The 11,027-nt window shown below is 41.2% G+C and overlaps 1 protein-coding gene across 1 annotated transcript in view; it reads left to right on the forward strand.

The window, feature by feature from the left end:
- Nucleotides 1-7,723, forward strand: part of LOC308667065 (complement factor H-related protein 1-like) — a 122,341-nt gene extending 114,618 nt beyond the window's left edge. The window contains exons 8-9 of the mRNA XM_081326142.1: nt 4,974-5,170; nt 7,466-7,723. Coding sequence (XP_081182268.1) covers nt 4,974-5,170; nt 7,466-7,471 — 203 coding nt within the window. The 3' untranslated portion in view covers nt 7,472-7,723. The remainder of the gene's footprint in view (nt 1-4,973; nt 5,171-7,465) is intronic.
- The last annotated feature ends 3,304 nt before the right edge of the window (nt 7,724-11,027 follow it).

The following is an 11,027-nucleotide window of genomic DNA, read 5'->3' on the forward strand; positions in this document are numbered from 1 at the left end:
CATCTCCAGGGTCTTGTGATTTACATTCAGATGCTTGGCAACTGGTTCATATTTATGACAGTCACAGTGTCCAAGAGTCATGTGAAGTGAGCAAAACGTGCTGCAATCACCCAGCAGGCAGGGGGAATAAAAACCAAATACCCCCCACCCCACCCCCACTGCCAATCCTCAACAGAAATGCTCACAACAATAAAAACCTCGGACAGGAGGATGAGCGCCACTGGGCAGGCAGGCAGGTGTCTTTCTTGACTTTGGCTTGGGGGCACTTTTTTCAGTGCCATTATAATTTCAAACAGTCACTAAGCAAACTGTTGTAAGTCGAGGACTATCTGTATTTCATCACTTTTTTCCTTTTTTTTTGGTCATCAAGTTTTTGACATCTTGCTAGGCGACTGGTGGTACTCGGATGTTGCCATATCCTAAAAGTGGTACAATGAGTGAAAAAGGTTCAAAAGCCCTGGTTTAGTTCTACTGGCTGCTGGGGTGATACTTCCACTGCTGTTTTTTCTCAAGGGACCCCAAAGTTTGTTCTGCAACCTACAGTTTGCAAAAGAAGGAGTAATGAAACCTTAAATGAGAGAGGTTAAAGCTGAGTCTTTTGTAAAATATAAACAAAAAACTAGGGTTCTTTCTCATCAGTTTCCTCCTCTCTTCATATCTTGTCATCTCTGTGAATTAGATATCATGTGTCATATGAACTGCTTTCCAAGAACCATAAAAGATAAAACCAAGTTGTTCTGTTTTGCTTTCAGAAACATGTAATCCTTCTCAATATATTTATTATGGTCGTTTCATTAATCCTTACCAGAACACATACATAGAAGGTGACAACATTACATTTGTTTGTGATAAGGGATAAAGGTAAAGGTAAAGGTAAAGGTTCCCCCGCACATGCGTGCTAGTCGTTTCCGACTCTAGGGGCCGGTGCTCATCTCCGTTTCATAGCCGAAGAGCCAGCGTTTGTCCGAGGACGTCTCCGTGGTCATGTGGCCGGCATGACTAGACGCCAAAGGCGCACGGAACGCTGTTACCTTCCCACTGGAGTGGTCCCTATTTTTCTACTTGCATTTTTACGTGCTTTCGAACTGCTAGGTGGGCAGAAGCTGGGACGAGTAACAGGCGCTCACTCTGTTACGCGGCACTCGGGATTCGACCCGCCAAACTGCCGACCTTCTGATCGACAAGCTCAGCGTCCTAACCCACTGAGCCACCGCGTCCCTTCGTGATAAGGGATATTCTCTTGCAAACCAGCAGTCAACAGTCACTTGCACAAAAAGGGGGTGGTCACCTCCTCCAAAATGTGTCGTACCAGGTAAACTGTAGGAATGTCAGTTGACCTGAAATTGCTTATAATGCTTTGCTCTGTGTGTGTGTGTGTGTGTGTGTGTGTGTGTGTGTGTGTGTAGTTTCTTAACAATCTTTGTTTTCATTTTATTTATTATTGATGTGTATTGACGTTCAAAGGGGATTTGTGGTTGTCTCTAATGAAGATCTGAGGCCCACCATCAATTGTTGAATATTGGGCAATATACAAATTTAAAAATAAATGAATAAATAAATAAATGGCAATTATCAAGGAACAGTAAAATAAAGAAAATGGTAGTAAACAATAGAATTACATGTTAATACCTTTTAGCAAATATTTTGCAACTAAAGCAATTTACTGCATCTAGCAGATTTTTAAAACATATATATATATATATTTTATTTATTTTATATATTTAGTTGCATTTGTATACCGCCCTTTCCCTGAGGACTCAGGGCGGTTTACAGGGAATTAAAAATCAAAACATAAAAAAGTTAAAACCAGTTAAAAAGCATTAAATTCACCCTGTACACTAAAAACCCCAGTTAAGATTTTCTCCTCAGCCTGGGCCCGAGAGCTCAAAGAGCCAGGTCTTCAGGCCCCGGCGGAATGATCGGAGGTCGGGAGCAGTCCTCAGCTCCACCGGCAGCTGGTTCCAGAGGGCAGGCGCTCCCACTGAGAAGGCCCTATCCCTGGGTGTCACCCGCCGGCAATCTCTTACCGGCGGAACCCTGAGCAGACCCTCCCTGTGGGAGCGCACTGGGCGAAGGGCGTTTGATGCCGGCAGCAGGTGTTCCCTCAAATAACCCGGACCCAGGCCATATAGGGCTTTATAGGTAATAACCAGCACCTTGAATTTCACCCGGAGGGCAACCGGAAGCCAATGCAGCTCGCGGAGTAGAGGTGTTACATGGGAGTATCGGGAAACCCCCATTACAACTCGCGCGGCCGCATTCTGCACCAGTTGAAGCCTCCGAGTGGTCTTCAAGGGCAGCCCCATGTAGAGAGCGTTACAGTAGTCCAAACGGGAGGTCACAAGCGCATGAGTGACTGTGCGTAGGGCGTCTCGGTCCAGATAGGGACGCAACTGGCACACCAGGCGAACCTGTGCAAAAGCCCCCCTGGTCACGGCTCCTATGTGATCTTCAAAATTGAGCCGTGAATCCAGGAGGACGCCCAAGTTGCGAGCCCAATCAATGGGGGGTAACACCTCACCCCCCATCATTAGAGGTGGAATAACTTGGTTAACCCGAGACGCCAATATGCACAGCCACTCAGTCTTGGCGGGATTGAGACGAAGCCTGTTTCTCCCCATCCAGACCTGAACCGCCTCCAGGCACCGGGACATCACGGAGAGGGCATCACTGGGTTGGTTCGGGGTGGAAAGAAAAAGTTGGGTATCATCAGCGTACTGGTGATACCCCACCCCAAAGCCACGAATGATCTCGCCCAGCGGCTTCATATAGATGTTGAACAGGAGAGGCGAGAGAACCGACCCCTGAGGGATTCCACAAATGAGAGACCTCGGGGCGGATCTCTGCCCTCCTGTCAACACCGACTGCAAGCGGCCCTGGAGGTAGGAGGAGAACCACCGTAGAACGGTGCCTCCCACTCCCAACCCCCTGAGACGCCGCAGCAGGATACCATGGTCGATGGTATCGAAAGCCGCTGAGAGATCTAATAGGACCAGGACAGAGGAGCAACCCCTGTCCCTAGCCCTCCAGAGATCATTCACCAGCGCGACCAATGCCGTCTCCGTGCTGTGTCCGGGCCTGAAGCCCGATTGGTACGGGTCCAGATAATCAGTTTCCTCCAGGAACAGAGGGAGCTGATGCGCCACCACACTCTCAACAACCTTCGCCAGAAAGCGAAGGTTGGAGACTGGACGATAGTTATTTAAAACAGCTGGGTCCAAAGCAGGCTTCTTGAGGAGGGGTCTCACCACCGCCTCCTTCAAGGCGGCAGGGAAGACACCCTCCTTCAAAGAAGCAGTTATTACTGCATGGAACCAGCCTCGTGTTCCCTCCCGAGCCGCATAAGCTAGCCAGGAGGGGCACGGATCCAACAAACAGGTGGTGGAGCTCAGTCTCCCCATGATCCTGTCCACATCATCAGGGGAAACAGGGTCGAACTCAGTCCAGATAACATGCTCAAGACCGCCTGATTCCTCCACATCAGACTCTGCCCAGTCAGAGTCCAAGCCGGTCCGGATCCGAGCGATTTTGTCCGTCAGATGATGACTGAACTCCTCGGCTCGTCCCTGCAAGGGATCCTCCCTCACCTCCTGGTTAAGGAGGGAGCGAGTCACCCTAAACAGGGCGGCCGGGCGATTATCTGCGGACGCGACAAGGGCGGCAAAGTAGTTAGACTTCGCCGTCCTTATCGCCGCAAGATAAGACCTTATAAAGGTTCTTAGCTGCAATCGGTCGGATTCGGACCGGCTGGATCTCCAACCGCTCTCTAGACCTCGTCTCCGACGCTTCATCTCCCGGAGCTCCACCGAGAACCATGGAGCCCAGCGGGATCTGCGCCGAGTCAGAGGTCGCATGGGTACAACACAGTCGAGTGCCCTGGTGGCAGCCGTTTCCCAGCAGCCGTTTATGTAAAAAAAATTTTGGCTTGCTAACAAAGAATAAAGGGCGACTGATATGATCATTCGAATCTCAGAAGGGTATGGCTGACTGATGAGAACAAATAAGTTTGAAATGATCATATTGGTCTCCCTTTATTCTTTGTTAGCAAGCCAAAAAAAAAATTACACAAATATGAGCTGCCACTGCTGTGGCTACTTCCTGTAAGATGGCCTTGGGCTAGGCCGAAACAGGAAATAAGATTTGTCCCGTGTCTGGGACTATACACCTATATCTATCTATTGAAAAAAATACCTTAATGGATTGTAAGGTAACTTGGTCCTTTGCAATTCTTCTAAATCAGAACACTTCTTAAGATTCCTGTGATGTAAATAAAATTTATTCCATTCAGGGCAATGGGAGAGAAGAACTATGGGGGTAATACTTAAAAACAAAGAGGAATGGGGCATGAAGGGGAAAAAAAACATTTGCCAGCATTTCATCTCTTCTGGTCTGTTGCTGAATCCTGACAGATTCCAAGATGAAGACCAGGAGATTTCTCTGTGCTGGAGCTGAAGTGAATAGAAATTCTACTTTAAACTTAGTGGGCTATTTTCACTGATTTCAGGGTGATTTTTTTTGAATAATAGTATTAGTTGAATCTCTAGAGAACTAAAATTATTGTTTTTTTTAAATAGGCATTTATATATGGAGGCAGACTGTTCTCTTTTGACTTAATCATGTCTACCCTGATTAGTCAAAGTTGAAAAAGAAGATATGAGGTGATATTTTAGGAAAAGTTGCCTGAATGTGGTCTTCTCCTAATTCAGACTTCAATATGAAGAATTTTGGAAGAAGGGGACTAAAATGTCTTTCTTAAAAGAGGTTTGGGTATGTTAGGCAGTTTAGTTCATGACTGATAATAGTTGAAAGACAAAATGAAAAGGGAGGGACAAAGAGGGAGAAAAATTCTTTTACATAGATCTCTAATCATTTTATCCTATTGTAACATAGAATTTTTAATCTAAACTTTAATTGTCTTATCAAATGAATACTTCAAAATTTCTATACGTCATTTGATCTGTGTCCTTTTGCAGCTGCTTGTACAGCAAGTGAAGAAGATATGAGAGAACACAATATAAAGCTGAAGTGGAGCAATGGGGATAACATATATTCCGCAGATGGAAATACTGTTGAATTTCAATGTTTAAGAGGCCATAAACTACATCCAAGTTACAGAACATTAAGAGTTAATTGTGTGAATGGGAAATTTGACTATCCACGTTGCATTCCTGTATGTATACTTTTAGAAAAATACTTTAATTCATCAATATTAACATTTCTTTCCCTTTTCTATATGTTTATTTATGCATTGAAAAAATAACTTAGAATAGTTAAAAGTCTGGCAGATAAAGTTGTAGATGTAATAGATTCTGAGGTAACTTGGTCTTCTGCAATTCTTCTAAATCAGAACACTTCTTAAGATTCCTATGAACTAAATAAAATTCCCTCCATTCAGAGCAATGGGAGAGAAGCACTATGGGGATGGGGGTAATACTTAAAAATAATGAGGAATGGGGCAAGGAATGATGAATCTGCCAACATTTCATCTCTTCTGGTCTGTTGCTGAATCCTGACAGATTCCAAGATGAAGACTAGGAGATTTCTCTGTGCTGGGGGTGAAATGAGTGGAAACTCTACTTTAAACCCAGTGGGCTAATTTCACTGATTTCATTGGCCTGAGTACAACAAATTTAGTTGCCTCAAAATGAATGGTTCCAAATGAATGCCCATACATTCTACTTTAATTATTTCATTTGCATTGATATTGAAATATTCTCCTTCTCTTTAAACTTGCATATTCTTACTCACTTACTCACGTGTCTACATGCATATTTATAAATACCTGTCAGAAGCCACAGGACCAGAACAAAAAATAAAATTAATTGAATTAGTAACCACTAATACTAATATAGCAATAAGCACGTAGACTTATATACCACTTCAAAGTGTTTTACATCCCTCTCTAAGTGGTTTACAGACACAGCATATTGACCCCAAATATCTGGTCCTCATTTTACCAACCTTGGAAGGATGGAAGGCTGAGTGAACCTTGACTTGGTTAGTATCAAACTCCTGGCGAAGGGAATGCAAAGCCTGCAATACTGCATTCTAACCACTGCACCACCAGGTCTGTGTAATCATACATTATTTATTACACATAAAATAAGGTATCCCATGAAATATTTCTAAGCTTAGAATAGATGGATATATTTTACTTTATTTTTATTCATTTGCATTCATATTGAAATATTCTCCTGGCCTTTGAACTTGCATATGCAACTTACTCACTTACTTACTTATGTGTCTCAGTCCTCATTTTACTGACCTCAGAAGGATGGAAGGCTGAGTCAATCTTAAGCCAGTGAGAATTGAACTACTGAACTGCTGAAAGCTGGTATGTAATGATTCATTATATTGTAAAATAAGGTATCCCTTGAAATGTTTTCAAACTTAGAATAAATGGAAAAATATTTTGAAAAAGAAGACTCTATGAAATGAACTGGACAAGAAAAGTTACCCATCACTAAATGAAATTTTATTGACCTCAAGGGACAGCCAAATCCATCTAAGAATTATTTGCTTTCTCCTGAAAACTTTAGGACGCACACTGATTGAATTTGTTGCACTGAAGTGAATGAAATCAATGAAAATGCCCCATTGAAATTAAAGCTTCCACTCATTTCAGCGTCAGGACAGAGGGATCTCCTGGTCTTCAATCTTGGAACCTGCTAGGATTCAGCATCAGACTATAGGAGATGAAATGATGGCTGATGTTTGTACTTCCCTGTCCCAGGCCTAACTGTTTTTAAGTATTACCCCCATCCCCATAGTACTTCTCTCCCATTGCTCTGAATGGAAGGAATTTCATTGGAATATTATTGTATGATGGGGGCTTTCATTTTAACTGCAATCAATGCAAATGGGATTAGTAAAATACCAATTTGTATTGAGATATATGTAGATATCAAATAATTCTGTAGTGGACATTTTATTGGAACTTTTTCTTCCTTAATTAAGAAGGAAATGGGGGCTTTCTTAGCATTGCTGGACTACAGTTCCCAGTATCCTTCTATTGGCTGTGTTGTCTGAGGATATTGGGAGTTTGTTTATTCACTGTATTTATATCCCATCTTTCCTCAAGTGTATCCCACTCCTATATTTAAAATGTTGGTTTCTTCGGATTCATTCTGACTGCCAGAATTTATATCCCAAAATATCAGGAATTGCCTAATAAAATATTAAAGTTTATTACATGTCATTGTCTCAAAAGCCATCTTAAAAATAGAAAGAAATTGCTCAGTGATAGAATGGTCTACAGTTTTTGAGTCAATTGAGTAGTTTTAGCCATCTGGCTTTAAAAATGGCGATAATGACATGTCAGAATCTTATTGTCCATTTAGATTGATATCTTAACATTATTGCAGGCTGCATTCTGCTGCAGATCAGATGAATCAGTTTAAAAAAGAACTACATAAACTGTTCAGGTGAAAATGTGTTTCTTTACTGTTCATTTTTTATTTTACAGATCTAAGTAAATGAACAACAGGACATTTACAACACCCTTTGAACCGGAAGTCAAATGTCTACAATCCTATATCATTCTTTTTAATATGACCACATGGAATTGGATTGTATAGAGTTAAAAATAGTGGATCCAAACCTAAAAGTCTATTTCATAAAAGACAAATTTTATCAACTGTAATTACTGGGAAAATGATAACATTTAAAAATAAGTTTATAGCCCATCTTTAAGGCAGATAATGTAAAATTATCAATCTTTTTAAAAATGCATATGGAGTGAGGAATGAAGAATTTTTCCTATATACATTCTAGCTTTAAACATTTGATTAATCTGAATGATCAATCAGCAATGCATCCTAAAGCAATAAAAATAGATAATAGTAATATTTTTAATATATAGATGTGTTGGATTCTTCAAAAAATAAAAAAAAATGATTTTTATTGCCAAACAATTTATAATATATTTTCTAAAGAAACAGAGGTATACACTAATCACTTCAAATCACTATCCAATTCAGTTGCTCCTTCTTGGGTTGCCCCAGAGTTAGCATAATCAAACTAGCTGTTCATAATCAGAAGGCGGTTCAGCCAAATGAATTTCTGCCTGTTGTAATATCAAACATGGGAAAATAGCAAACAGATACAAACTTTTTTTCCTTTTTTTGTTTTTTCCTTTTTTTCCCTTTTGACAATATGAAATTGTATAAATATGTATTGATTTATTAAATTTAAATGCTTCCTTTCTCACCAGCAAGTGACTCTAGGTGTTTATTTCAGGGAAGACAATATCAGTCCAGCTCAGTTGGCAGGATGATTCAATCCTTTTATTGCCCAGACTCCAAGTGTTGTATCTTTTCCCTTCCCCTTTTCCCTCACCGTCAGTACAGGGAAGAGCTCCAGAGAGGCATAGGATGAAAGGCAGATGGCTACATTGTTATGTTTAGTATACATGGAGTGAATCAACAAAAGGTTACTTTGTAGTGAAGACAGGAAGTGAAAGCAACAAAAGTCCCCATGTGTTCCCCCTCCCCTTTTTTAGTATGACAGAATCAAGGAGAACGCAAGGGTTAGATTTTTAATCAGAGAAGATAGGTAGAAATGAAATCTAACTGGATTCTGACAATTATTGCTATTTAATTCATGCCCTATACACAAATATGAGATTTACAGTCAGGTACAATATTGTATGAGAGGGATGCGGTGGCTCAGTGGGTTAGGACGCTGAGCTTGTCAATCAGAAGGTCGGCAGTTTGGCGGGTCGAATCCCGAGTGCCGCGTAACAGAGTGAGCGCCTGTTATTCGTCCCAGCTTCTGCCAACCTAGCAGTTCAAAAGCACGTAAAAATGCAAGTAGAAAAATAGGGACCACTACAGTGGGAAGGTAACAGCGTTCCGTGCGCCTTTGGCATCTAGTCATGCTGGCCACATGACCACGGAGACGTCCTCAGACAAGCGCTGGCTCTTCGGCTTTGAAACGGAGATGAGCACCGGCCCCTAGAGTCGGAAACGACTAGTACGCATGTGTGGGGGAACCTTTACAATATGCAAGAGTTTCACTTGAAGTCACTTACAACTCAAAAGGGGATAAAACAGGGATTTTGTTCTGACACAGATCGCCTAGGTAGAGGCAGGCTTTGATAAATTTCTTTATTTCTCTGTTAACTTCCACAACAAATGGCCACTTCTTGTGTGCAAGAAAATGGCATTTCTTACAGATTGTCTAATACGACATTGTGGATACATTGTCATATCATTGTTTGTAGTCAGTCTATGCAATCTTCTTGCAGCAGGTAACTAGGTAGACCACTGAACTATTGGGGACTCCTTCCTTAGGAGCAAGATGGAAGCCTTCCTCTGCCAGATTTCTTCTAGGTTTGATACAGTCTGCCTGCCTTCCTTTGTTGTTGTTGTTAGTTGCGAAGTTGTGTCCAACCCATTGCGACCTCATGGACAACGTTCCTCCAGGCCTTCCTGTTCTCTACCATCTTCTGGATTCCATTTAAGCTCACACCTACTGCTTCAGTGACTCCATCCAGCCACCTCATTCTCATGTTTCCCAGCATTAGGCTCTTCTCCAGTGAGTCCTTCCTTCTCATTAGGTGGCCAAAGTATTTGAGTTTCAACTTCAGGATCTGGCATTCTAAAGAGCAGTCAGGGCTGATCTCTAGGACTGACGGGTTTGATTGCCTTGCAGTCCAAGGGAGTCGCAGGAGTCAAAACCCAAAAACTATTTAAGGACTTGTGAAATCTATGTTGTCTAGAAACTGTCAGTAGTGATTTATCCAAAGGTGATAATTGGGAAATTAAACAGGAATTTGGGTTTTCTTAGTAATTCTGATTTTTGTATAAAAATATTTTGTATAACAAATGAACATTTAAAATAATAACCTTAAAGATGCAAGGAGAAACAAGCAAATAAAAAAATAAGTTATGAGAACCAGGCCCAGTAGTTGAGCTTTGGGGTCACCTTCCTAAATTGCTCCAAGTTTCCTGCTTAACCACCACTAAACACAAAATCTGTAACTCAAGAGGAATTCACAAGTCTTCTCTAAACCAAAGAATGAAGTATTCATTAAGCTGAACTTAATCATTCTGTTCCCTAACTTCTACAATGACTTTGAAACAAGGAAACTTAGGAGATGAGAAAACAGCTAAATATGAGAAATGGCTGGGGTGGGGAGAAGCTTAGTTGCTTAATTTCAGAAAGCTAAGCCTTTGTTTAGTCACGCTATGCCCTAAATACAGAGAAGTCATTTATACAGGAAAGTATAGAAAGTCCACCCCATTGTAAAGGAGCTCTTGGAAATGATAGAATGAATAAATATTGCAGGTCTCCTTAAGGACATCTTCCCTTTCCTGTCTCTTTAGGAAGGCTTTTATTGTACAAAAAAGCTTTACAAACCTACTTCTTTCTTACTTTTCACTTAACACTTCCACTAAATTTATACTCTACAATCAGATTGGTATGGTCCTGAATGTGTAGGCCCTAAAAACCAAGTGATTGTGAGTTCTAGTTCTACCTTAGGCATAAAAGTAACTGGGTGACTTTGGTCCAGTCACTTTCACCCTTTCACAGTGTGGTTATGGGTGGGGAAAATAGGAGCTAGAAGTATTAACTTTGTTTACTGCATTGATTCATTTATGAAAAGGTAGGATGAAAATATAATAATAACAACAAGAATGATAATTCTTTGATACATCACTGTGCAGTGATAAAATAGGAAGGTAGAAACAAGTTGCAAAACTCTTCAGTCCCATTTTACAGTTTAACCTCCAAGGTGTCAAACCTGTTGACCTAGAATTAGGGGACAGTATAGGAAATATCAATTGTGAATATGCAGATGGCCCTACTATCTTTGGGCTCTTGCAAAGTCCTGGATGCAGGGTCATGAAAGGCCAGCAAAGAAAATACCCAATGTCCTAACCCCCCAAGAACATACAATATCTTTAGGGAAACACCCCAAAGAGAACATGTTTGTCACTTCTGCTCTCTTATCTACAGTATGCCAGACTTACTGGGTGAAATCTTTATCATATGTGTGTCAGCTTTGCTGGATGGCTTGCTTA

Source organism: Vipera berus (assembly GCF_964194415.1).
Source record: "Vipera berus genome assembly, chromosome: 3".
Taxonomy (NCBI): Eukaryota; Metazoa; Chordata; class Lepidosauria; order Squamata; family Viperidae; genus Vipera; species Vipera berus.